General features: G+C 37.9%; 4 protein-coding genes across 5 annotated transcripts; 1 reads left to right on the top strand and 3 right to left on the bottom strand.

The window, feature by feature from the left end:
* Window positions 1-29: 29 nt before the first annotated feature.
* On the bottom strand, window positions 30-3,025 carry LOC308404861 (myosin regulatory light chain 2, atrial isoform-like). Its single transcript, XM_080895132.1, has 7 exons — window positions 3,005-3,025; window positions 2,744-2,845; window positions 2,291-2,366; window positions 2,011-2,115; window positions 1,843-1,921; window positions 1,695-1,743; window positions 30-1,615 (listed from the first exon to the last, which is right to left on the bottom strand). Exons 1-7 carry the CDS (start codon window positions 3,005-3,007, stop codon window positions 1,511-1,513), a joined length of 519 nt encoding a protein of 172 aa, XP_080751258.1. The 5' UTR covers window positions 3,008-3,025; the 3' UTR covers window positions 30-1,510.
* Window positions 3,026-5,897: 2,872 nt separating this feature from the next.
* Window positions 5,898-7,782, bottom strand: LOC308403677 (myosin regulatory light chain 2, atrial isoform-like). The gene is made up of 7 exons (XM_080893309.1): window positions 7,660-7,782; window positions 7,416-7,517; window positions 7,105-7,180; window positions 6,826-6,930; window positions 6,658-6,736; window positions 6,301-6,349; window positions 5,898-6,204 (listed from the first exon to the last, which is right to left on the bottom strand). The coding sequence occupies exons 1-7, from the start codon at window positions 7,765-7,767 to the stop codon at window positions 6,100-6,102; spliced, it is 624 nt and encodes a 207-aa protein (XP_080749435.1). The 5' UTR covers window positions 7,768-7,782; the 3' UTR covers window positions 5,898-6,099.
* A 1,766-nt stretch (window positions 7,783-9,548) lies between these two features.
* Window positions 9,549-14,084, bottom strand: gck (glucokinase (hexokinase 4)). Its single transcript, XM_080894050.1, has 10 exons — window positions 13,845-14,084; window positions 13,561-13,723; window positions 13,291-13,445; window positions 13,090-13,209; window positions 12,460-12,555; window positions 12,262-12,361; window positions 11,965-12,148; window positions 11,183-11,338; window positions 10,611-10,844; window positions 9,549-10,301 (listed from the first exon to the last, which is right to left on the bottom strand). The coding sequence occupies exons 1-10, from the start codon at window positions 13,923-13,925 to the stop codon at window positions 10,154-10,156; spliced, it is 1,437 nt and encodes a 478-aa protein (XP_080750176.1). The 5' UTR covers window positions 13,926-14,084; the 3' UTR covers window positions 9,549-10,153.
* Window positions 14,085-19,976: 5,892 nt separating this feature from the next.
* ykt6 (YKT6 v-SNARE homolog) lies at window positions 19,977-24,943 on the top strand. 2 transcript variants are annotated; one of them, XM_080892993.1, is made up of 8 exons: window positions 19,977-20,049; window positions 20,560-20,696; window positions 20,832-20,914; window positions 21,666-21,766; window positions 21,861-21,965; window positions 22,168-22,233; window positions 22,780-22,881; window positions 22,992-24,943. In XM_080892993.1, exons 2-8 carry the CDS (start codon window positions 20,593-20,595, stop codon window positions 23,025-23,027), a joined length of 597 nt encoding a protein of 198 aa, XP_080749119.1. In that variant the 5' UTR covers window positions 19,977-20,049; window positions 20,560-20,592; the 3' UTR covers window positions 23,028-24,943. The 2 variants fall into 2 exon arrangements, with proteins under 2 accessions (XP_080749119.1, XP_080749118.1); XM_080892992.1 differs by having other exon boundaries at window positions 20,004-20,220.
* The last annotated feature ends 715 nt before the right edge of the window (window positions 24,944-25,658 follow it).

Below are 25,658 nucleotides of genomic sequence, written 5' to 3'. Positions count from 1 at the left end.
TTTAAATAGGACACCAAAGTCAGAAAGGGTTGAAGTGAAAGTAATTCATCAGTGTTCTTGCAGCTCTCTCAACATAGGAACAAAAATAATAGTACAATAAGAATATATAATGCCATATCTTTTTTGTAAGCAGAGAATATAAGATAATGTCATTGCCATTTATGGATTCATGGTCATCAGGATTTGGTCTGGGTTTTTGCTGTTGTTGTTTTTTTCTATTTTGTATTCTTAATTGATGTATTTGAGGTTTGATATATGGTTGATATGATATTTATGGTTGATTGATGTTTTATTTGATCCAATCCAATCATTTTTATATATAAATATAATAGGGCGATTGTGGTTCAAGAGTTGGGAGTTCGCCTTGTAATCGGAAGGTTGCCAGTTCGAGGACAGTCTCGGTCGTTGTGTCCTTGGGCAAGACACTTCACCTACTGCCTACTGGTGTTGGCCAGAAGGGCCGATGGCGCGATATGGCAGCCTCGCTTCTGTCAGTCTGCCCCAGGGCAGCTGTGGCTACAACTGTAGCTTGCCTCCACCAGTGTGTGAATGTGTGTGTGAATGGGTGGATGGCTGGGTGTGTAAAGCGGTTTGGGGTCCCTAGGGGGGACTAGTAAAAGCGCTATACAAATACAGGCCATTTACCATTTACCAAATATAAAGCACATTTGAAACAAAAAAGTTGAAAGGAAAGTTGTTAAATAAAATAAAAGATGCGCCATACACAGTTGCCCACACACATCAATAATTATATCTAAAGCATTACAGAAATACAGGAGACATGAATGAATAGTGGTATTGTAAAGCACTTTGAGGGGTCCCGAAAAGCGCTATATAAATGCAATCCATTATTATTATTATCATGTGATTCAGAAGAGGCTGAATCTTGGCTTATCATAATCACCCATATCTCTTGTGGCCTGGCAACTGTCTCTGAAAGGGAGACTTGTTTTGATGGCATCCCAATGTGCAAGAGTCATCACATCAGCAACATGTAAAATGAGCACAAATATGTGCACAAATACATGAAGTAACATATGATTACATTCCAACACAATGTTAGCAAAGTTTCCCTCCAAGAAGACGTTATTTCATAACGTTGCCTTGAAGCAACGAAAAGAAAAACTGAGTTCCTGAACATTCAATATACAAAAAACTTCATGAAACTTGACAAAACTCCTCTATAAAGCACATACACGTATCTGTCATTTACAATTTATGCCATTTTAAAAATGATTTCTAGAGCAAAAATTCTTACCTTCTTCTCACACCATGCGGTCCTGTGACCATGTGTCAGAAAAGGATTCCCCATCTTAAAATCATGCTTGATTATTCCTCCCACATCTCATTGGGCTTAGATTTCAGTTAAGTTCACATGTACTGGGCATAGGGCTTATTGCTTTCACTAACTCAAGGACAACACTGCACTGCAGACAGGTCAAATTATTAACAGCCAAGGTAAAATGGGTTTAGTTGGACTTCATGATATGCCTTCACACAACTGTGCCGTTCATGATTCTTCCTTCTCATCTCCATGTGTGATGATGTAGCAGAGAGACTTGTAGTCAATGTTTCCAGTTGGATCTATGGGAGCGAGAGCGAAGGCCTGATCCACCTGTAGGTTTATAAAGAGTTTGTCTGTTAAAAAATATCTTTAAAATTATATGAGAATCTGTCAAAAACAAAACACAAACCTCCTCTGCTGTGAATTTATCAGCCTGATTCATCAGTAGTCGTCTAAATCTAAAAAATAATCAAAAACAAAAATTAAAGGAGAGCAATATAAAATATTATACCATTACAGCCCATTTGCAACAATGTGAAAGCTAATTGCTGTCTTACTCATCCTTATTAACAAAGCCTGTTCCATTGGGGTCAAAAAGTTTGAAGGCTGCTAGTATGGTGTCTTCAGGATCAGTACCTGGAGGAAGATCAAATATCATCATCCATCACCTGAAAGCACCTCACAGGAATTTCAAAGATCTCTTTGAACATCTGTAAATCTCTCACCACTAAGTTTCTCCCCAAAAAGTGTCAGAAATACAGTAAAGTTGATGGGACCCTTCCCTTCATTCAACATTTCATCCAACTCCTCCTCTTTGACATTTAGCTTCCCTGGTACACAAAAACACACAGAGACATGCCAATATACATTTACTAAATGCAGTAACAGTAGCAGGTCAACATCATTACAGCTTTCACTTATTGTAGTTTATTTGCTATCAGTTTATACCTATTTTCCCACCTTTGAAATATGGAAAAGATCAAATGTTGGAAGTAAAGAAATTACCCAGTTGTGCATAAGTTTCCTTCAGGTCCTGTTTTTTGATAACACCGTCTCTGTCTTGGTCAATGCAACCAAACGCCTGTAGGATGAAGAACACATCTGTGGCACATAACTATTTTTGAATCATAGAAAGAGTTTTATAACTGAAAAATGATGTTTTACTTTTAATAAATAACACATTTAGAGGCCAACTGTCAATACGTTTAGAAATACTTTGAACACATTTCTTTCAGACAGAGGATAAAAAAAGTGAAAACCTGATGCTTTTTCTTGGATGTTGGGAACTTTGCGTTTCTTTTGAAGTTGGTTAAAATAACTAACATTTCATTTTAACTAACAGGTCATTTTAAAATTTCTATTTAGTCTTGCAGTAGGCTTTAAACAACAATGAAAAATAAGTTAAATATGAATTTGAATTCATTTTTAAGGAATTGGTGTCATAAGCCGGTACTTTACCTCCTTGAACTCCTGTATCTGAGACTGCTCAAACATGGAAAAGACATTTGAGGAGGATTTCTGTCCTCCCCTCTGCCTCTTGTTGGAAGCTTTCTTGCTTGCCTGAGATGAAGAAAAAAGTATATATTATATATAATCCTACAGAGGGCACTGAACGGATCAAAACAACTGATTTCGCAGTACGTAAATAATGTTGTTAAATACACAGCATCTTCAAGATTCCTAAATCACCATAAAGACTAAAAACAGTGACTGGCTTACCATGTCTGAATGTAGGATTACTCCAATCCAGGTGATGATGGAGGGTTTTATGTATAGCCTGTGTTATCTTATCTCCTACCCTCCTATAATAGACTGCCATGGTTAGCTGAGGCCCTTACATGGTTAAAGCTGTTTCAGTGTGTGGCTGAATGGACGTGATAAGTGTTGAAGCACACAGGATTCCTCTGGGCTGGAAAAACAGATAAGAACAGAGACGACAGGAAAGGAGACCAGCAAAGTGACTTTGGACATTTGACAGTCATTTAAATAAATTCTTATAATTCACCAACTAAATCAGGCAATGAAGCTTAAAGTTTTTACAGAGAAATATTAGAATAATATTGGATTATAATGCAATGCAAAGGTTTTCTCAAAAACTAAATATTTTTTCTTAATGCCTTAACTTTCTGTTTTTATTTAACTAGTAAAATAATGATAATAATAATAATAATAATAATAATAATAATAATAATAATAATAACATATACAGCTATTAACAAATGAAACCGCTAAAATACATTTTTTTTAAGCCTAGTATGTTTTCTACTTAAAATAAGTATAAATCTAGAGTTATTTAACCCAGCTCTATTCCTTAACTAAAGTGAAAACCTTCTTGGTAGAAAATATGGTTTTAAAATACCTGGCAGGTACAGAAGCTATCCATTTCAATTTCTTCTGTCTCTTTACATAATTCTCAGACACTTCATGTTGTCGGGTTTTGTGATGATCATGCATCACAAAGCCTCTGGTTTCCTACACTTCCTGAATGTTTCCACTCTGCAGTAAAACCACTTACAGCTGATTGTGGAATATCTAGCAGAGAAGAAAATTTCACACACTGACTTGCTGGGACTGTAGTATCCATTTACCGTTCGACCAATTCTTTTACAAATGTTTGTAAAAGCCGAGAGTTGTTTGATTTCATACACCTGTGGTAATGTGACTGAACACACCTGAAATCAAAACCACATCCAGTTTTGCCTTGCATTATTGGTCAAAAGTGGATTCATTACAATGATACTGTTTTGTTCTCTATTGTGTGGACACTCTGGAAACCCTACACATATTCCATATGTATGAGGACTGATGACATGGATACTCTAAGACACATCACCTGTGGTGGCCACGCCCTACTTGCCATTGTAGCTATATAAACACTATGCATGCGTGGCTTCTTCAAATCCCTGATTTCCACATAGTCTAGCATACGTGTGTCACCTTACCTTGCCAGAAGAGAGCTGGTCCCCATACCCCTCTCAGGGATTGCTTTTGTCTCTCCTACACAGGCCGGTGCAAAACTTGGCACTATATAAATAAAATGGAACTGAAATTTTATTTTCCAACGCAAAATTTGACCTTGTTGGAAGTTATGTCAGACTTGCCAGAGAGTAAAGACAGGGGGAAAGTGTGGTGTGGACAATTTCTGTCTGACTTCCAGAGCTAGGGGACTGGGAAAACCCTGCACTGTGGGAGAGCTTAGTTGCTGTTCATTTCCACCTGTTATAGAAAAGAAACAGCGTAACATCCAAAGCTTCTTAGGCAAACCTGTGTGACATTAAGAGTATAAGGTGTGACTTGTGCCCCAAGTGCATGTCCCTCAGTCATAATCGGCACATTTCACTGATGGATTAGGGCTAATCCAGGGGAGCACAGCTGTTTAAAGTTGTGGAATAAAGGTGCCTATGGAGGAGGGCCATGATAATTGTGTTCACTTAGAGAGCATAGAACCAGACCATGCAAGCTAGCGCGAGAGAAATCTATATGGTAACTTCCAACGTAGCCAGAAACCCTTTTTACAACTATATGCCGTAACCAACATGTCTCGTTTCCATGTTTAGCTCAGGAGGTAGAGGTCATCAAGTGATTGGGAAGGTTGGGGGTTTCATCTCCGGCTGTTCCAGTCTGCATGATAAATATCCTTGGACAAGATACTGACCCCAAGTTGCTCTCCGATGCAGTATGAATGTGTGTGAATGTGTCTCAATGTTAGATAGAAAGCACTTATGTGAGAAGCATTAAAAAATCTCCTTGTGTAAATTGGAGAATGAGGCAATTTGTATAAAGCACTTTGAGTGCGCAGGTAGAAAAGCACGATATGAGAACCAGTCCATTTACCAGTGTTCACTTGTCTGGTGTTAGTTTTCATGTCTGTCTCTTTTCTGTTTCACTTTCAAAGTTAACTTTGCTTGCTGTTTGTCCTTACCCGATTCCCTGATTGTTTTCACCTGTTGTTGATCATTCATATATCAATAATTTTCTGTTTAATCCCTGATCAGCCCTCCGTGTGTGCTCAATCCTCCCTGTGTCCTGTGCCAAGATATCACACATTTCCCTCTCTTGCAGCCCAGCTTGTTCCTTTTTTTTTTTTGCTTTTTTGGATTCTTGTCTAAAGAATTTATTTATTTTATGGGAAGTTATTTTAATATTTAAAGGCTTGCTTTTGGTTTACCATTGTGCCTGCAGTATCCTGCATTTGTGACAAACTTAGGTTTTAAACTTGGGAATTACTTTGTCCCTCTTTGGGGGGGAAACTCCCACTGGGTTTAAATCTGGGACTTTCCACCATTTGACCTTAGAACTGAAGAAGCTTCTCGGATGAGAGGTGAAACGTCTTCAAGCAACTCAAAGAAGTCCAGACGCTTTTCTTTCCAAGCTCCTTAGACTACGATGACCTGGATGACTGAGAAGCTTCACAGACATCTTGGGAATTACTTTATGTTCTTTTATAGAAAAAAATCTCTTAAAATATTTTGTGGAATGAAAATAAGTACCATCTGTACTGACCGTTTCCATATGCAGGAGATGTATTTCTTTTGGAATTACAGCATTTTTGGTCTTACTCAATATATAGTTTTCCCTAACAACATGAGCATTTGTAAGCAATAGGAGAGTATTGAGGAGGCCAAAACTTTATTGGTCGTTATTAGTAACTTACAAATGAGAAAATTCTCAATTTCCAATTGTTTTACAAAGGTATGAGGTGGAGAGAGTGTAATACTTTCAGATATAATTTTAATAGCAGTCATTTGCATTTTTATATTAGGTAAGCTGGGTTTAGTTGGACTTTACGACATGCCTTCACACAACTGTGCCGTTCATGATTCTTCCTTCTCATCTCCATGTGTGATGATGTAGCAGAGAGACTTGTAGTCAATGTTTCCAGTTGGATCTATGGGAGCGAGAGCGAAGGCCTGATCCACCTGTAGGTTTATAAAGAGAAAGTTTGTCCACTGAAAATATCTTAAAAATTATATGAGAATCTGTCAAAAACAAAACACAAAGTTGAAAACACAAACCTCCTCTGCTGTGAATTTATCAGCCTGATTCATCAGTAGTCGTCTAAATCTAAATAAAAATAAATAAATGTTAAAGGAGAGGAAAAATAAGATACTTTAATGCAGTGGTCTCCAACTCCAGTCCTTGAGAGGTACTATCCTACAGCTTTTAGGTGCATCCTTGCTCCAACACACATGAATCAAATAAATGGCTTGTTACCAGGGCTTTGCCACACCTGATAGCATACTAAAGAGGTAATTCAACATGCATCTAAAAGCTGCAGGAGAGTAGCTCTCGAGGACTGCAGTTGAAGACCCCTGCTATAATGCTATGGGTCACACGGAACAACGTGAAAGCTAATTGATAAGAGTTCTTACTCATCCTTATTAACAAAGCCTGTCCCATTAGGATCAAAAGGTTTGAAGGCTGCTAGTATGGTGTCTTCAGGATCAGTACCTGGAGGAAGATCAAATATAATTCTCCATCACCTGAAAGCACCTCACAGGAATTTCAAAGATCTCTTTGAACATCTGTAAATCTCTCACCATTGAGTTTCTCCCCAAAAAGTGTCAGAAATACAGTAAAGTTGATGGGACCCTTCCCTTCATTCAACATTTCATCCAACTCCTCCTCTTTGACATTTAGCTTCCCTGGTACACAAAAACACACAGAGACATGCCAATATACATTTACTAAATGCAGTAACAGTAGCAGGTCAACATCATTACAGCTTTCACTTATTGTAGTTTATTTGCTATCAGTTTATACCTATTTTCCACCTTTGAAATATGTAAAAGATCAAATGTTGGAAGTAAAGAAATTACCCAGTTGTGCATAAGTTTCCTTCAGGTCCTGTTTTTTGATAACACCGTCTCTGTCTTGGTCAATGCAACCAAACGCCTGTAGGATGAAGAACAAAGAATATTTCAAATGAAGTGTGACACAGAACCATTTCTCAATTTTGAAAGCGTTTTATAATTAAAAATGTTTGTTAACTTTTATCGAATAACAAGTTTAGAGACTTACTGTCAATACTTTTAGGAAATACTCAAAAATAAGTTTGCAGTAATACATCTTTTCCAAGATCATTTCCCCAGGAATTTAAAGGAAGTGGTGTCATTAGCTGGTACTTTACCTCCTTGAACTCCTGTATCTGAGACTGCTCAAACATGGAAAAGACATTTGAGGAGGATTTCTGTCCTCCCCTCTGTCTCTTGTTGGAAGCTTTCTTGCTTGCCTGAGACAAAGAAACAGTTACTCTTATACATAATCCTATAGAGGGCACAGTACGTAAAGAATGTTTTTAAATACACAGCATCTACAATTTTGCGAAAGACTTCTAAAATCACCATAAAGACTAAAAACAGTGACTCCCTTACCATGTCTGAATGAATGAAGGTGGGCTCCATGCCAGGCGATGATGCTAGGTAGGTTTTATGTATAGCCTGTGTTATCTTATCTCCTACCCTCCTATAATAGACTGCCATGGATAGCTGAGGCCCTTACATGGTTAAAGCTGTGTCAGTGTGTGGCTGAATGGACGTGATAAGTGTGAAGCACACAGGATTCCCCTGGGCTGGAAAAAACAGATAAGAACAGAGACGACAGGAAAGGAGACCAGCAAAGTGACTTTGGACATTTGACAGTCATTTAAATAAATTCTTATAATTCACGGATTAAATCAAGCTCTGAAGCTTAATTTATGATGGAGGTTTTTACAGAGAATAATATTGGATTATTGTCACGGTCCTGGGTCTCCTGACCCAGCGTTTTTAGTTCTTTGTGATTTTTGTATTATTGTACTTGTGTGTGATTTATTCTATGGCTTCTAGTTTTGATCCCTTGCCCTTCATGTCTCTCTGTGTCCCCTCTGTTCTGTGTAATTGTGTGTCTTTGCATGTTTGAGTTTCTTGTTTTCTGTCACTCTGCATTGTGCATTATGTTCTCATGGTTGGTTTTTTGTTACTCTCTCTAGTCTAGTCTCTTGTGTTCCCAGCTGAGTATTTCCCTGTGTATTTTGGTTCTTAGACCTCTGCCTTATGGTTTAGGTCTCTGTATTTCTTAGTTGCTGTCTCCACTGTGTCAAGTTCGCGTCTCTGTGTGATACTTCCTGTTTTACTTTGATGGTCCATGTCTCATGTGAATGCGTCCTGCTTTGCTTGTCTCGTCAGTCCTGATTTCTCCCAGCTGTGCCCTCCTTCTGTGTCTCATTCCCCTCGTTACTTCCCAGTGTATTTAATGTGTTTCTCTGAGTCAGTGTCGCGTCGTCCCTCATGCTGTGTGGATCTCCCTGTGTGTCTCTCTGTGAGTTTTCCAAGTTCCCAGTTTAGATTAGTTTGTATGTTTTTTGTTTTTGTTTTTTTCCCTGCCAGCAAATAAAGCTGAGTTTTGAGTTCACCTCCCTGAGTCTGTGAGTCCTGCACTTTGGGTCCAACTCCTGCCTGCCGCACAGCGATTCATGACAATTATACTGCAATGCAAAGGTTTTCTCAGAAGTTTTCTGTTTTATTTTCTTTTTCTTTTGGTAATGATGTTTAAATAAAAATAACTAATAATAATAATAATAATAGTTAAAAAAAACAATATATTTTCAAGTTAAAATACAGGTACATTAGGTATCTGTCTCTTCTTTCTCTTTGTGTAATTAACACTGATGTATTTAATAATACATATGAATATACGGACAAATGTTTTGGGCAATACACATGCCAAAAAGCTTCTGGTGCACAGTTTTCCTGCTGATGTAAATGCCATAGGAGGTTTGCATATCTAGGAAGGAATATCCAGGAGTGAAGAAATTTTACAGAGTAATCTATTGCAACTGTAGTATCCTATTACAGTAGCGTGCTCTTTAAAACAACCCATTCTTTCACATATGTTTTTAAAGGCAGACTCTGTGGCTAGGTGCTTGATTTTATACATCTGTGTCAATGGAAATGAAAAAATGTTAATTGTGGCCCGATATCTTCCACGATATGGATATCTTTTCTTCATATAGTGTATTCATTATATTCCTTAGAACATTTGAGCAGACCTGTCAATCTGTTACAATACATGCTACATTTACAGGAAGGATGTTATATTGATGTTTGGTAGTTATTTCATTAATATGACATCAGGACAACTACCTTCAGTTTTGATACATTACACTGATGTTGTTTAGTCCTTGAAGGCTGGAATGTCAGAGAAGAAGAAAAAAAATTTTTTTTTTTGCTGTGCTATCAAAAATAATTGATATTTGGTGTTGAAAATAAAAACAGATTCAGTTGAAGTATTATAGTTTATTAAGTACTTTTATTTACAGTTAGGTTTATTCACATCCAAAGCACATTTAAAGAACAACACTATACTAGGTAACACAGTAACAAAATTTGTAAACATAACATTTAAATATACAATACCAAAGATATATTTAATTGCTCACAAACAGGAATTACACAACAAACTAATAAACTTGATTTAGTTATAATTTACAGCCGTATTTACAAAACTGGCATTATAATACACTGTCATCAATACTACATAAGTCCTTCATGAAATACGCCCATCCACACAACCAGACGGAGGTGACACACAAGAAGTATGAATCTTAAACAGCTCTCACACTAACGTCTGTCTTATGTGCAACAATCAACGTTCAGAAAGTTCAGAAATTATGGATTTGCTAAAGCCTGGTGTGATACTACCAAGTGCAGCCTCTAATAAGAGGTTGATCCATTCTTGTCTTTACACCCTACAACAATAACCAATCAGTTTTCTTACAAACAGCCTGTAGTAAGGGCACATCAGTGGATTTCATAAATATCCTCCCATCAGAGTTCAAGCTTTCCTCATCACTGCGCATTCAGGAGACTGATCAGTGCATAATTGCCCTTAATCTGCGAACAGATTTGTAGCCATTTTACAGGCCACTGCTGAGATAAGAGCAGCTCCACGACCGCTCCCCTCCTCTGACTGGATGAAGGTGATATCAGAGTGAGGTGTTAGGTCCCTGACGACTTTGTGGAACCTGTCACGGAAACTGAGACATACAAACAATTGGTCAGAACAATCTTCTCATCCTAATTTCTCTCACTTCCTCTTGTGTCTTTAGAACAGCTATCTAATAATTTTTAAGTTTAAGACACAAAATCCCTATACATAAATGTGTTTTGAATCTTCTACTTTCTGCTTCTCCTGTTCACATTCGACTATTTCTTTCTTCTTTTTTTGGAGAATTGACTTTTTCTTTAGAGCAGGTACATCTAATCTCATACGATTAAATTTGCTTATATATTTAAAAGGTTTAATTAAAGTATACACTATTCAAAAGTCTAAGAGCATTCCTTACCATGGGTGCAACTTGTAGACAGATCCATCGATGCCCACTGTGATCTTCATGGCTTCCTCGCTGCGTCTCTCCCGCATCAGGTTGATGACACCAGCGAGCCCTGCGGCGCACATGTGAGCAGAGCGAGTGGAAACACTCTCGCAGACCAGACGCACAATGTCACAGTCAAGCTCTGAGGGCAGAACTCCCAGCGAGGACAGGATGTTGTAGATTTGTTTTCTATCCCCAGTGTCACTGTAAAAAAAAGAGAGAGAGAAACATTTACAAATTCAGCTTCTAGAGGCACAATGCAGAAAATGTAGTGTGTTGAAAATATATTTTCTTTCATTTCTGGTTCCACTAAATATATAAAATTTAATAAACGCCACATGTTTTCATCACATAGACTATTTAATTTTGTCCTAATGAAATATTCCATTGATAAACTCAAGTCATGATCTGTTACTTTCTTCCATCTGTTCATATACAGATGTAATGCTTTCAGGCATAACAAATAGGATCTTTTGTCATATTTTTAATTGGCAGCATTCCTTTAAAAAAAATGTTTACTCAGCCCAGGTTAGGATACTCACCTCTCCACCTGTGAGACATAGCGTGTCTCAAAGCTTCCACGTGTCTTCAGCAGCTCTGAGGCTTCACCATTAAACAGCAGGTCTTCATTTACTAGCTTCATCATAACAAGCCTCACCAGTTCACCCATGTACTTCCCACTGATAAGCTTCTCATATCTGCAGGAGATAAGGGGGGAAAAGAAGAGAGAGAGAGAGGCAATTTTAATGACAGGAAAATATTTTATGGGAGATGTGAGGGAAAACGAGGGCTAAACAGGAATGATGTGTGTCATAAAACACATGAGCAAACAACTGTGACTGGTTGGGGAAAGAATGACAATGGGTTGGGAAGGCGACGCCGAAGCTAAAGAGGCTGAATGAGGTTGAGCTCTCTGCAAAATCTCTGCATAAAAGGTAAACAGCCATTAGGCTAACAGTTACTGGCAAGCAGCAGCAGAGATAGATGATTAACCCGACGTCCGCTTCATTGAACTCATCACTGACGTATGAGGGCTCTGGCCATTTACTACCATCCTGAGGAAAAATAGTGGGTAACTAAGCAACTGCACAGAAAGCTCAGGTGAGGGTCAGGTGAGTACTACCAGACAATGATAATGAGTTCAGAAAAAACATGTAACATGTTGTAAATGACTTAATTTACACTCCACGCCCACCACTTTAAGCCCTTCAAACAGGTGGCAGCCCTGACTGCACGTGTATTCAGTAGACGTTTGAAAATGAAAGAGCTGTGTGACATGTATGCTATATGTTTGAACTAAATATAATGTTCTGCGTTTACTCACAGCTGCTGTCCGGGGTTAATTGAGACTTCGTCCACCACTCTGTCGTACTCCAGTCTAAAGTCCTCTAGCTCCCCGTTGTCTCCGAAAGCCCCCCATTCTGTGTTCACACACATCCGGCCCTCCTCCCCTTCAACCAGCTCCACAGTCCTCATTTCCTCCATGTAACATGCATTGCAACCAGTACCTGGTTGCAATGCAAACAGACCCACAAACATTATATGGATGCTCATTTCTGCAAGAGTCTAGATATGAGTCAGACTTCAGGCTGGTTGCACGTGTGCATTTACAACTTCTTACCAACAATCATCCCGACTTCACAGCTGCGATCTTCATAATAGCAGGAAATCATCGTGGCAACTGTGTCATTCACCATGGCAACCACATCCATCTCAAAGTCCTGTGTGACGATACAAAATTTTAATTCACAGAATTAAATTCAACCACTATATCTACAGCTGTACTTTTAAGAAGAAAGAATCCTATACGTCCACCCACCCCTCGTCTCTTGATGGCGTCTCTGAGTAAACCCACAACATTGTTCCCTTCTGCACCGGAGGCCTTGAAGCCTTTGGTCCAGTTAAGCAGGATTCCCTGTTATGGTAAAAAAAAAAAAAAAAAGAGAGAAGAAGTAAACTTTAAATGCATGACCTTTATTATACAGTGGTTTATTTATTATACCATCACCTACCTTAAATTAACATTACTAATCTTCATCTTTCCTTTGTCCAGAATATTCACTATCCCTTTGTGTTTTAGTCTCCACACCACTCAACCTGAGCTGTCCCTCTAGCATACTCATTTCTAATCGCGTCTTTACATCTTAAACTCTGCCACCTCCTGTCTATCGTGGTTTTTTTGGTTATTTACTTGCATTGCTGAACAGACTGTTATACTGTTTGTTGGCTCCCATTTGGGTATAAAAAGTGAAATCATCTCTGCTCTTCATTAATTTTTAGTTCTAAAGACATTTTGAAACATTTGTAAAATGTTTGTATAAAATGTTTGTTTTCTTGTTTTTATGACAGGTGGTCTAATAAATAAAGAACTGTAGATGAAAAGCTTCTACAAGTCCAGCAAATAAAGGAATTGTTAGAGGTAGAAGGGTATGAGAGTAAATTCACCCACCTTGTCAATGTCCTCATGTCGTACTGGAAAGGAGAACGTGAAACCCAGAGGAAGCTTCTTGTGCTTGATGTGGTGTTTGTCCAAGAAATCTGACATACACTCTGCTATGTAGTCGAATAGCTGCAGAGATATTAAAAAGTTATTTCACAAGAGTAAAAAAAGAAATGCTTGCTTCTATAGATAAATCGGAGTATTACTAACCATTTCAGCAGTCCCAGTCATGGCATCTTCAGAAATGGAGTACATTTGGTTCTTTGTTTCAACCTTGAAGCTCCTCTCTTCGTCTTCACCCACTTTCACAAGCATCACACGGAAGTTTGTGCCTCCCAGGTCCAGAGCCAAGAAATCACCAACCTCTATTGGGAGAAAACACCATACATTAGTCTTTCAGTGCTACATTAAACTTAAGTTCACATAGGAAAGACTTCATCTAAACACTGGCAATCCTCTCTTTCAGAAGTCATGACCCACCTGATCCTTCAGGGGTGGAGCAGACATAAGTTGGAAGCATTTTAACGCTAGCCTCTTCATGTGTCTCCAAACGCAATCCTCTCTCCATTTCACGCTGCATCCTCTTCATGATCTCTTTCAGGTCTTCTTTATTCAGCCTGAACTCGGACAGGATCTGGTCCACCTGCATTCAGAGGAGAGAAGTAGGTGAGAACCATTTGACACCATATTATAAACACCGGACAGAAACTTTAACAGGAACAAAAGAATCACAGCACCGGAAATTTGCTGACTACAAATCTTACCGCGATGACTTTATCAACCACAGAGTCGTAGCTACTAGGCAACTTCACCATCTGGTCGAGTTGAACGCTGACACAAGGCATCTTCACAGGCTTAACAAAAAATTCGCTTGCGTGTGTTTTTAGGAGTTTGGTGAGTGTGAGACCACCCAGTGTGTGTGTGCAGAGTGAGTGAAGTGTGAGTACCACTGAACAATCCTCCGCTGCTTTTATTCTCAGGTGAAGGGGGCTGGACACACCAAATCCTATCGCCCTCCCCTTCCCAACCTCACCCCATCTGGCCAAAGAAGTGCAAACATACACAAAAGCCCACATGCACACAAAGAGGTATAACCTCTGGGCAAAGTTCTAAAATGTTTTGACCTTGTTCCTCAAGATATATTTCATGACGTGTTCATTTTATTGCAAGAAGACAAATTTTAACTTGTTTTTTTTATTGGCATAAGATTTTTAGTGTCATATTTTCTATTGTGTTATATTTTTTATTTAGTTAGAAGGTTTTGGGTTTTGTTTTGTTTTGTTTTTGCTCTAAATTCAGTTTAGTTTAGTGGTTTGGCTTGTTTTAGTGTTTACTTGTTGATTTTGTTGTATTGCTATTGGTGATATTTTGCAAACTTTTATATTTAAAAGCAAGATGATGCAATACAACAACGCCAGCAGGCAATCACATAGACATCTGCATTTATTTAAATGGCTTCGTAAGCAGTAGTAATTGCTATAATAGTACAAAATCTTTTGTTAATTTTTATTTCTAAGTAGAGCTGGGCGATATATCGAGTTTTTAAAAAATATCGATATATTTTATACGAGATATAAGATGTGACAATATCCTTTATATCGATATAGTCTATGTTACGTTATAATTATACTTGTGGAGCCGCAAGTTTGCCTCTCTTTCGTCCACTTCCGTCTCTACGCAACGTTACTCGGCCTCGCCTCTCCTTCACTGAACACAACTCCCCCTCCTCCCCCATCGCTTCACCTGCAGGAAGCGACAAGATGGACACGGCAAATCTCCGTTAACGAGTTACTGCGCATCGCCCCGTGCGTGGGGCTGGACGGCGTCAACGTGTTAGCTAGCTAACCACGCTAACGAGCTAACCACGCTAACGCCATGCAGCCCAGAGGGGCTGCACGGACTAAAATCCTTTCATTTTCTCAAAAGTTGACAGCGCGCCTTATGTATGAATTCTGGTTGTGCTTGATGGCCGCGAACCGATTTTATGTGGAACACGGCGCTCAGCAATCTGTCAAAAAATGTTTTAGTACGACTTTGGTAAGCTACAGAGCTGCACCGCTTGATGGATTGTCGGAGCATTACGGCTGAGCCTCGCGGATACGTACTGTGCTTCAACGTAATATTACCCTGTGTATAAGGACCATAAATGGCACCTGTTAAGAGACGTGGTTGCGAAGCGGATTTCAAACTCCAGGCTGTCAGTCACGCAGTACAAGTTGGGAACAGAGCAGCTGTGAAATCTGTCTTTGTTATTGTGCTCAGCGTCTTTTAGTTTACATTTTGACTGCACAATTGTGAGCTTTTTGTTATGCACAAAAACAACATTGTTTTCTTTTATTTATGGAGCATTATTATTTAATAAATGCTCATAATTTATTTTTGAGTAAATTTTATGTACATCTGCTCTATGTTAATAAAAGTGCCTGTGTGACTTCTGGGACACAGCTTTGACTAAGAACTCTCTTTTTGTTCTTACTTTATGGCTTTAAAAATATATATCGAGATATATATCTTATATCGCCATCCAGCTAAAAAATATCGAGATGTGAATTTTGGGTCATATCGCCCAGCCCTATTTCTAAGTCTAGTTTTAATTTTACTTTTGACTGCTGTGTTTTAGTTTAGCTAAAGTTTAGTTAGAGTTTATTATAATGACTACGCTGATAGAAATAGTCAGATATGACATTTTGCCTTTACTCTATTTCTACAGAGGCTCTATCTTGGCTCAGTATACATTCATATTTTATTAATCGGTTATTTAAATACATAATCACAATTAAAAAAATTTATTTAATAAACATTAGGGCTACCACATAATTTTAATCTAATTCTGATTCTGTGATTCTGATTTTGAGCACTGAATATGTTTTAATGTTGTTCGCCTTTACTGCCGTGGTTTTCAGACTTCACAAAAAAGCCTGAAAACTCTCAAAAAATGCATTTTTGTTAAATTAGATCATAATAACATCACAATAAACGTGATCTCCCAGTAATATTATGTGATTTGTTAAGTTGAGGAACTCACTATCCATTAATGTTAAGTTTTAAGTTTTCAAGGTTATCTGTTACTTTTATATACGGAATTACTTTTAGCCTCAATCTACTTTAGAATGCTTTTTTTTTTAACATGACATGTCAACTAACCCTGTGGCCCAAACTTATAATTGATTTTTCTTTTAGAAGAACACCATGCAAAGCTATGGGGTTGCTCAATGTTAGACCTGAAAGATACTCTTATGTTTGCGAAACTGCAAACATGCCGAAATTAGAAATAAAAAGGGTTGAATGACCTCCAAAACTTAAAATAGCACGCCAGAGGTGAAGGTCTCCTCTGCTTATCAGCTCCAACAGTTTACCTGTCCAGAGGTAAGAGCTTTTTTTAGCTCTGACCTTTTTCTCTAATAGTTTGCTGGACCTGAGTTCAGGGTTTTTTTAGTAATGGCCTTGATTTTTGAAGGATCAGCATCAGTACTGTGAGATAAGTAAACCCAAAGAATGCGAATGACTTACTTTCAAGTTTGAATAGTCATTAACTGTGCATGTTATATGTATTTGTTGCTTTGGTATAACTATACAATGCTTAAAAATGAATAAAATAAAAATAATAAAATAAAATTACAACTTGTTTCTATCAGGTGGGATATCTGATATGTTTTTAAACTTTGGTCTCTTACATCTGACACATTTCTTGAAAATCTTTTGAAGTTCTCAGCACTGAATGTGCATATACCAAAACAGTTCATACATGTGGTAGTTTGCCATAGTAAACCTGCAAAATGCTGCAACTTAATTCAAGTGAAGTATTGCTATCAAAATGACATGTTCCTTTGGCATGAGATCAACCAGAATGGTCAAAAAGATGTTTTGTCAGTGCTCTGATTTAAGTCTTGTCTTGTTACGTCTTCCCTGATGCCAAATATAACCTCTAACAGACTTCTTTATCAAAGAATAACTTCTTCTTTTTTTAAATCAAAGTGGATGGTCTTCTGATGCTGAAAGCAAAATGACATTTGCATTCATCTGTATGTAACATGAGGGAAAACATGTCTTGATGTATGCTCGATCATCCAGGTAAGGAAATCCCAGAAAGTTGATTCTGTTCATCTGGACGTAACGTTTTCAGTGGGAGAGACGTTTCGTCACTCATCCAAGTGACTTCTTCAGTCTCAGCTGAATGCAGGTTTCCCAGCAATATAAACAGTACATTTGCATAATGAAACTAGCACCACTGATAAACAATGGTTGGAAAAAGCTGCAGTCAGTTGAGACTGAAATAGTCACTTGGATATGTGATTAAATGTTTCTCCCACTGAAAACACTACGTCCAGAAAAACAAAACTTTGTGGGATGAAGGAAAACTAATTTATTTTACTGCAGTGGTCACACACTACACTAAATGCAGTTACAACAAAAGCTAAAAATGTTACACAAATATTGCTATTAATACCTAAAAATCGTAACTATGTTTACAGTAACAAATCTGTGCTGGAACTCACTGGATTCCAGCTGGCTTGGCCGCAGATTCTCACCAACCTCTCCTTCACAAGAAGTTGCTGCACTGTAATACTTTTAACTGTGAAGAAAAATTTAGTGCGTCTTCTTTCTGCTGCCTTCAAGTGTCATTCAACTGAGCCAAAGCCACTGAGGAAGCACTAATGTGTTTGTGATTTGTCTGATTTTTACTTGATTTTCACCAGCTGGTATGTGTTTGACTGATTCTAATAATAAAACAATATGATATTTTAAAGGGGGGGGGGGGGGGGGGGGGTTATAATGCTGGGCGATGAAATTGTTAGAAGCATGTTGTAACACGCACGCAGTTTGTTTAGTTTGTGTCCATTTACAGGGAGAAATTGAATGTGTGCCAAGTGCTTGTCAATAGATGATTATCCAGTTAATTTAACATGTGGCCTGTTTGCACAGAAGCCTGCCTGAATGGATCTCCAGCTGTCTCTCGCAAAGTAAACTTCAGAGACTGAAGCAACTGTGTTGTTCGATTACACGAAAAGAAACACAAAGATCTGTAGCGTTATAGTGTATTACTACAAACTGTACATCAAGGACAATTCATTTGTTTAACCATGTTCATCAAAAAATTAGTGCAAGGAAATGGAAATATTTTAGCTCCGTCTTATCCTGTTTTCTGTATCCAACTGTAGCCATGATACAACAGATACTTAGAAGATAGTCATGCATTTATTTACCTTTTGCCATTAATAGTCCATTTATAGTATAATATCATATCATTGATATCAATATCATTGAATTGAGAACTATACTGTAGCTATACCCTTCTTCTAAAAGTCAGTGCATCATGTAATATGGCAAACACAATTTGTGACTTTTCCTGTGTACCTCTTTAGTTTACTGTCATGATTATGCATATATTAATCTATCTGGAATGCATCTGTTCAGAAATTTATTTGATCACATTAAAATTTTGCAGATAGCTAGATTTAAAAACAAACAAAGAACTACTTCTTTACCTTTTCCATCGTATTACAATGATGATTAAATCCCAAGTGTCCTGCTGACCATTAGTGTTGGAGGTGGAGGTTCCCTCCCTTTAGGAGTTTTGATGATTCCCAAGTTGTTGCTCCTATGGTGTTTTGCCTCGGCATAGGTGCATGAAAGGCCCAACCATTATTATGTCCCCAGCATTTGGTCTACATAATGCTCAGCAGCAGCTTGAAACCACATTTACATATCTGCAGTTTTTCTACTTTCAAAGTTTTAAACAGAAAAATAAAATCTGCAGGCGTCCTAAATATCTTAAATAACTTTTGGAAATTTCTTCATTCTCGCAGATACTTTTGGCAGAAAGTATAAAAACAAAAAGAATTTGTCTTAACTCTTACACACAGTAAACTCAAACCTTCATTGATAAATAGCCTAAATTACATCCTAAAGAATATGTATGGGAAAAAATGTAGTATTAATTTTTGCTATCTACGTATGTATCTACTTATTACACACATAAATGCTACATATTTTAAATATTCAAACATTTGTTTCTAGGCAAAAACCTATGGACGTCTTCATTCTTGTTAGCGCTTCCAGTTAATATCCACGCAATGAGTATGCCATCCAAGAGTCAGTTAAACAAGAACAACAAGACAATAAATTATCCAACCAAACCTTTGTTGCATTGATAAATCCTTACATCTTTAAGCAAAAATGGAGAAAAATATGAAAGCAACCTCCAGTTTGTAGGCAAACTTCTCACTGACAGTATCTCAACTCAAACAAAATTAGTTCCAGGAAAAGAAACCTCATTTCTCCCTTCAGTGCAGCTGACGATCATCAGATTCACCTAAATACTTACTGGTTTCCATGCCAATAGGATTTCAATGTGTCACCAAGGAAATGAATAACAGGCTCACATCTGACATGGAAAACACTTACTTACACTGAGTTAAATGCCCAGGAGGAAATTGCTAAATGGAGCAAGATTACCAGAAAAAACATGAATTGAGGTTGCCATAAAACAGCTGAATGTTAAAATAGTTTTGGGGCTTTTAGGGTTGTTGGTTTTTTTTGTTGTTGTTGTTGTTGTTGTTGTTGTTGTTTACAGATTAAGGACATAATAATAATAATAATAATAATAATAATTCTACAATTAGTATAAAAGCACATTAAATATCAATAAATATGGTTGAAATGTTGAAACATATCACCATTTAAACCAGTTATTACAATCTCATAATCCTGCTAATCTAAACCGATAAAAATTAGATTTGCTGCATCCAATAATGTACATAGTACCTTAGATGAAAAATAAATATGATCCGTTTAAGACTGACTGTTATCCATCCGTGTGTCTAAGATTTCCCTCCGTGTAAATACGTTTATATTAGGTAGATATAATATCGCTTTGAATCTGGCAACCAACCGGAACTATTAGCACAGCGGTGTGCGTGTTTACAGCGGAGTGAATGTCAGATTGCACCGTTTGGGGACCGTGACGTGGTGATTGGTCACTTTAAGTTCATGTTAAAAACTGTTAAGTTAGCGCTAACTATACTGTGACTAGTTTGGTGGACGTGTTTCGTGCATACCCACGAGTTTTATTTTAATACGGAATTTGACTTTTTCTGTCTGTTTTTACTGGAATCAGACGGTTTGCGATAGTTTTAGCTGGTAAGTTAGCCGAGGCCTGCCTTAGAGTAGATAGCACCTAGAGCTAATCTGATTAAATTTTGTAATTTTCTTGACAAGTTTAAAACTTGAATCAACTTCTTTGCAGTCTTTGCTTTTCGCCGTCAGTCAGCCTGTTAATCCCATCTGTAAGGAGGGAAAATTGTTAATCTAAGATGACTATGGCTGAGAGTAAACAGCCTACAAGCTTTTATCTAGGCGGCGACTGCTTTTGCTGCGAGCTTCACATCGTTGAAGTTTCCCTTTTTTGTTAGCAGGGAAGCTAGTTAGCTGAGCCGGATAAAGGATAATGCTCTCATGTGATTGTTTTTGTGTTATCAGGACTGTGTAACTGACACACGAACCGGTGGCAATATGAAGCTCTACAGTCTCAGCATCCTCTACAAAGGAGCGACCAAATCCAATCTTCTCAAAGCGGCCTACGACCTGTCCTCCTTCAGTTTCTTTCAGCGCTCCAGGTGCGTCTCACTAACGAAACGAAACAGTTTTTACTGTAGTTTACTGACCCGTGCCTCACACATCACGGGTAGTATTTATTTCACTATTTTTAAGTGTTTCCTTCTCTACACTAAGTATTGCTTTGGTTTGTTTAGCATTCAGGAGTTCATGACCTTCACCAGTGCCTTGATTGTTGAACGAACATCTCAAGGAACCCGTGCCTCTGTCAAAGAACAAGGTAAACAGATTTAGAGTGTTTTAGGTGTGGCCCTGTGATGCAGTGATTAGTGCTGTTGCATCAGAGAGGACCCTACAGATTCAGGGTAACCTTTTGCCAAGTATCCTCTTACAGTGGTATTGGTATAAAAGGCTGCACATTAGCCGCTTACATGGATAACTAAAGACTATCACAGATCTCAAAGGACGAGAAAAATAATTTGATATATAACAGTTGTGATTTGTAATATCATAAAGAAATTACTTCCTGCAGTGTCCTGTGTCACAGCAGGGCAGAAGGAGATTTCTGCTTAAAAGTGATTTGATGTTTGACTGGGAAATTGTGATGGGGCTGTAACATGTTCTCTGGCCTGAAAATGGACATTTTAAGTCAAGTTTAAACAGTTGGAGATAATAAAGTAAAATGTAAGCTGTCTCAAAACAATGATGCTAAACATTTCCTTGTTCCTGGAGTACACAGACTGCTTTTCCTCTCTTCAATTTCATGCAGGCTGAATCATCATATCATGTGACATGGACTTTAGCAAATGTCATTACAGAATTATGCTTCATAATCAGTGTGTGTTGTTTGTTTTTATTTTGGGAGTCTTATGGAGAACATTTTGCTAAGTTGTATTTTAATAAGTTTTTTTATTCTTTGGCCCTTCTTCAATGCACCAGTAGACACAGTAGTTTTCCTGTACAATAAGATCGGGTGAAAATTGTTCTGATAACAACACACCTTGCTCCTTTGTTTTTTTTTTTCTTTTCAGAGTACCTGTGCCATGTGTATGTGAGAAATGACAATTTGGGTGCTGTAGTCATCGCAGATACTGAATATCCACAGAGAGTCTGTTTCACATTGCTTGACAAGGTGGTTTATATATATTTTTTTTAAAATATATATATATATTATGAGACTTGTTGTTGTGATTTCAATATTGACATTGTTTTGTTTTGTTTTTTAGGTATTAGAGGAGTTCTCTAGGCAAGTGGACAGTATAGACTGGCCTTCTGGTAATCCTGACACCATTAACTACAAAGCCCTTGACATTCACCTCTCTAAATACCAGGTCAGTTTGGTTTACTTCTCAGAATTTATTTTAACGAAAGATCTGATAGTGTATGACTGCAACTAGACTGTTTGTGTGATTTTAAAACAATATCAGAAGGACTCCATAATCACCAGATTCTCACATCATTTGGCAGAATTTACTTGTATAGTGCGAAATGCATCTACTTGATAGCTGGTTGTATTTTTGTATTTATCCACAGAACCCCAGGGAAGCTGATGCAATGACCAAAGTGCAGGCAGAGCTGGATGAGACAAAGATCATTTTGGTAAACCACCGTTCATACATAAATCAAAGTAGAGAAGTGTCCACATTAATTTATACTCAAATTTTGCATTGCATGAGAACACAGAAAGAGATGATGGACTCTTAAAAAAACTTTTTAATACATGCTTTCAATTACTTCAGAAATCAGATGTGTTCATAGTTATTCCTTATCCCTCTGGAATGCAGATGGAAAAGCCATCACAACTTATACCTTACTAAAACTTAGGAATGAAGCACAAAAACGCATTTTTTTTTGTTCCTTTTACATTCACATTTTTATGTTCTTTAGACATTTATTAACTTCTCTGGAGTTAGACATACCCTGGGTATGTTGAACTCGCTTTATAGCATAGGGTTCAGATTGGCAAGGATTGGAAAGGTTTGCATTTGGACTTTATGTTATCCTGTCATCTGACAAAATGTAATGGATTGAAAGGCAACTTTCTCTTATTAACTGCAATTTTTAACCATATTGGGCAATCTATTTAACTAAAGCAAAGTTGTAGTGTTTCTGTTGTTTCATAAATAAATATTTTGTTGTCTGCAGCACAACACCATGGAAAGTCTGCTGGAAAGAGGAGAGAAACTGGATGATCTTGTGGCAAAGTCGGAGCATCTGGGAAACCAGTCTAAAGCCTTCTACAAGACTGTAAGTTTGAATGACTGACCTTATTGACATTATGCTAAATTTCAAGACTGTGCGCTGAATTTACTAAGCAGGGCAAATTATTTGCATATTTGTTTGTGTTTAACCTTCAGGCACGGAAACAGAACTCTTGCTGTGAAATCATGTGATGTCGCTGCCTCGTCCTTCTTGGACATGCCTCTCTATCTCTGCCTTTCTGCTTTTCCTACAACTCCCATCATCCACCTGCCACCAGCTCTCAACCAAGACAGTTCAGGGGCCGTCAAATCCAAGATGGGACACCGAGAAGAGAGCAAGAAAGGATGGCCAGTCTGAAATGCGACCTCTGCGGATTGTGACTGATGGGGGCTGAAGGAGTGATGGGGTTTGGTCAGGGGGGAAAAGTAACATGAATTATTTTTAACCATTGAAAAGGTAAACATCTGTGCAGTTTTTCAGTACCAGCCGGAGACATAAGTGTGACGTCGTGTATTGGTGATGTGTCGTTAAAATGTCTTCAAACCATTTAATGTTATTTTGATTGAATCAGATCTTGACTGTCTGGTCTCCACTCTTAAAATTCGAAGTAGTATTAACCATGGTTGTGCTACTGCTTCATGGCAACTCTGACAATCCCACAGTCTTATCTCTGTTCATTCGGCGTGTCAGCATTGCAGTTCAGTCCTTCTGTGCCCACAAGGTGGCCCTGCTCATTCACTTTATGGTTTCATGAACCTCAGTGCTGAGGTCAGTAGAAATACTCTAAAATGAGCCAAGACAGCAGATTGCTGTTTTGACATGTGATAGCTGCTTAGACAGAGATTTTTAAACTTCTCTTCTGTACAGGGTTCGGTTACATAATTTCTTTCTTGTTGAAATCGTTAACATTCCCACTTTGGATAACTGCTTTGTTAAGTGATGATGAAAATGCTTGAAGCTAATGAGAAGTCGGAGATTAGATATAAAATGTATAACGATGTTTGCCATAGATGCAGCCTTATTACAGTGTGACTAACATGAAACCCGCTGCCGTGTTTGCACTCATTTACGATGTGTACCGTAGCCATGCTTCCATACTGATATCCCACACACAACACTTAATCAGGTTTTTGTGTTTGGACGACTTGTACATCTGTCTGTAATCCCTCTGGGATCACTGGCATTTTACCACCCTTTTTTTTTTTTTTTTTGACAATGGTGATTCTGGGTAACCTCAGGTGCTCATGCACTCTCTGCCCTGTTTTTGTGTGCTGGTCAAGTTTTGATTAAATTAAGTTTAAAGTGAGAACAAACAATTGTTGACTAATATTTTAGACCCCACTTACTTTAAGACACTCCATGACCGACGCGGTTTGACTAGAGGAGCTTTGTTTTTTCCTTTGGTGGTAGGGGTAGAAAGTTCATTCTTCAGGAAGATATGCCTTTGGTTGTGCATTTTAGATGTTTCTCCATGCTCTTGTCTGTTGTATGTGTGTGTCTGTGAGTGTGAGTGATTTTTTTGTGAAATATACCATCCGGCTTCAGGCTCTATTAATGCTGTGTGTGTGTGTGTGTGTGTGTGTGCGTGCGCTGAGGTTTGTATGTGTGATCTGGAGTTGCTCTTTCTGCTTTTACAGTGTAAACCTTTGTGCAATATCTGCAGACTGTTTGTGTGATTCTCTTTAATGGAGAGAAAAACAAATATTTCTCATAAATTAACTTTTGTGTATATTCTATTCATATGACTAATTCCCATATGAAGGTTGTCCAGGGTTGTTTCTGGCAAATTTGTTTAATTTCTTTCTTTTTCTTTCTTTTTTCCCCCTGCAATTTTCCAATTAACAAGTTGAATTTGATTGTCTGTCTGATCTGTGGAGTTATGCTGTGGCTATTTGCAGGTCAGGTCTTACTCTGACCAGTGTATTAAACGGTCTGCATTAAACATATTTTGGTCAAGATGTGGTCTTCAAATTCAAAACGGAGACTTCTGATAATAAATGAATTTTCTGTCTGTGTTAACGTTTTGTTTTTGGAACACTGACTTGTTCAAACACTGTTTGCAGAACATGTAATCTTGCTTAGATAAAAAGCCGAGTGTTTTGCTGTGTCCCATGTCCTTATTGTTTTATCTATCCGAGTGGAAGTGCGTTTATCAGGGTGAATGTGGTGGCAGGAAAACATTGTATACACTCACTGAAAATCAGTAGTCCTGCTGTAAATATAATTATCTTGGATCAGCATACTTTTGCGATATGTGACTGCTTTCTTCCTGCAGGAAGTTGGGCCGATCTGGCGCCTCCTTCACTTGCTGTAGGAAATGTAACTTTAAAGAAATGTTAAAATGGTGTAGCCATGCAGCGTGGCTTAAAGTGGAGTTGTTATGCTCAGTTTCATATTTCGTTCTTGGACTCCTACTTGAGCAGCTTTGTATGATTTACATTTTAAAATAATTCTCATATCTTTTAGGACGCATTGGCGTAGGCCCCAAAAAATAAAGCAATCAGTTTTAACTCCTTCATTTTAATTTCTATATTTATTTTAATTGGCTCCCTCTTTGTGTGTCACCAGCGTCACACAAAGCCTGACACTTATTCACACTCAGTGTATTATCTTAAGTTTAATATGAAGAGCAACCATTGTAGCGGTATACATGACAGAAAATAATGAGGGCATTAGTTCCACTTCATTGTAAATTAAGCATCAATGAGCCCTTTTAATCAAAGGTTAGTCCAAGTGATAAACAAACAAGCAAGTATATGTTGCATTTCCTTAATATTACAGCATTATAGAGCACATAAGAATCAATTTACTTATGTAGCCTA

Source organism: Rhamphochromis sp. 'chilingali' (assembly GCF_963969265.1).
Source record: "Rhamphochromis sp. 'chilingali' genome assembly, chromosome: 10".
NCBI lineage: Eukaryota > Metazoa > Chordata > Actinopteri > Cichliformes > Cichlidae > Rhamphochromis > Rhamphochromis sp. 'chilingali'.
Note: the sequence above shows the minus strand (reverse complement) of the source record. Positions and strands in the feature narration are given on the sequence as shown.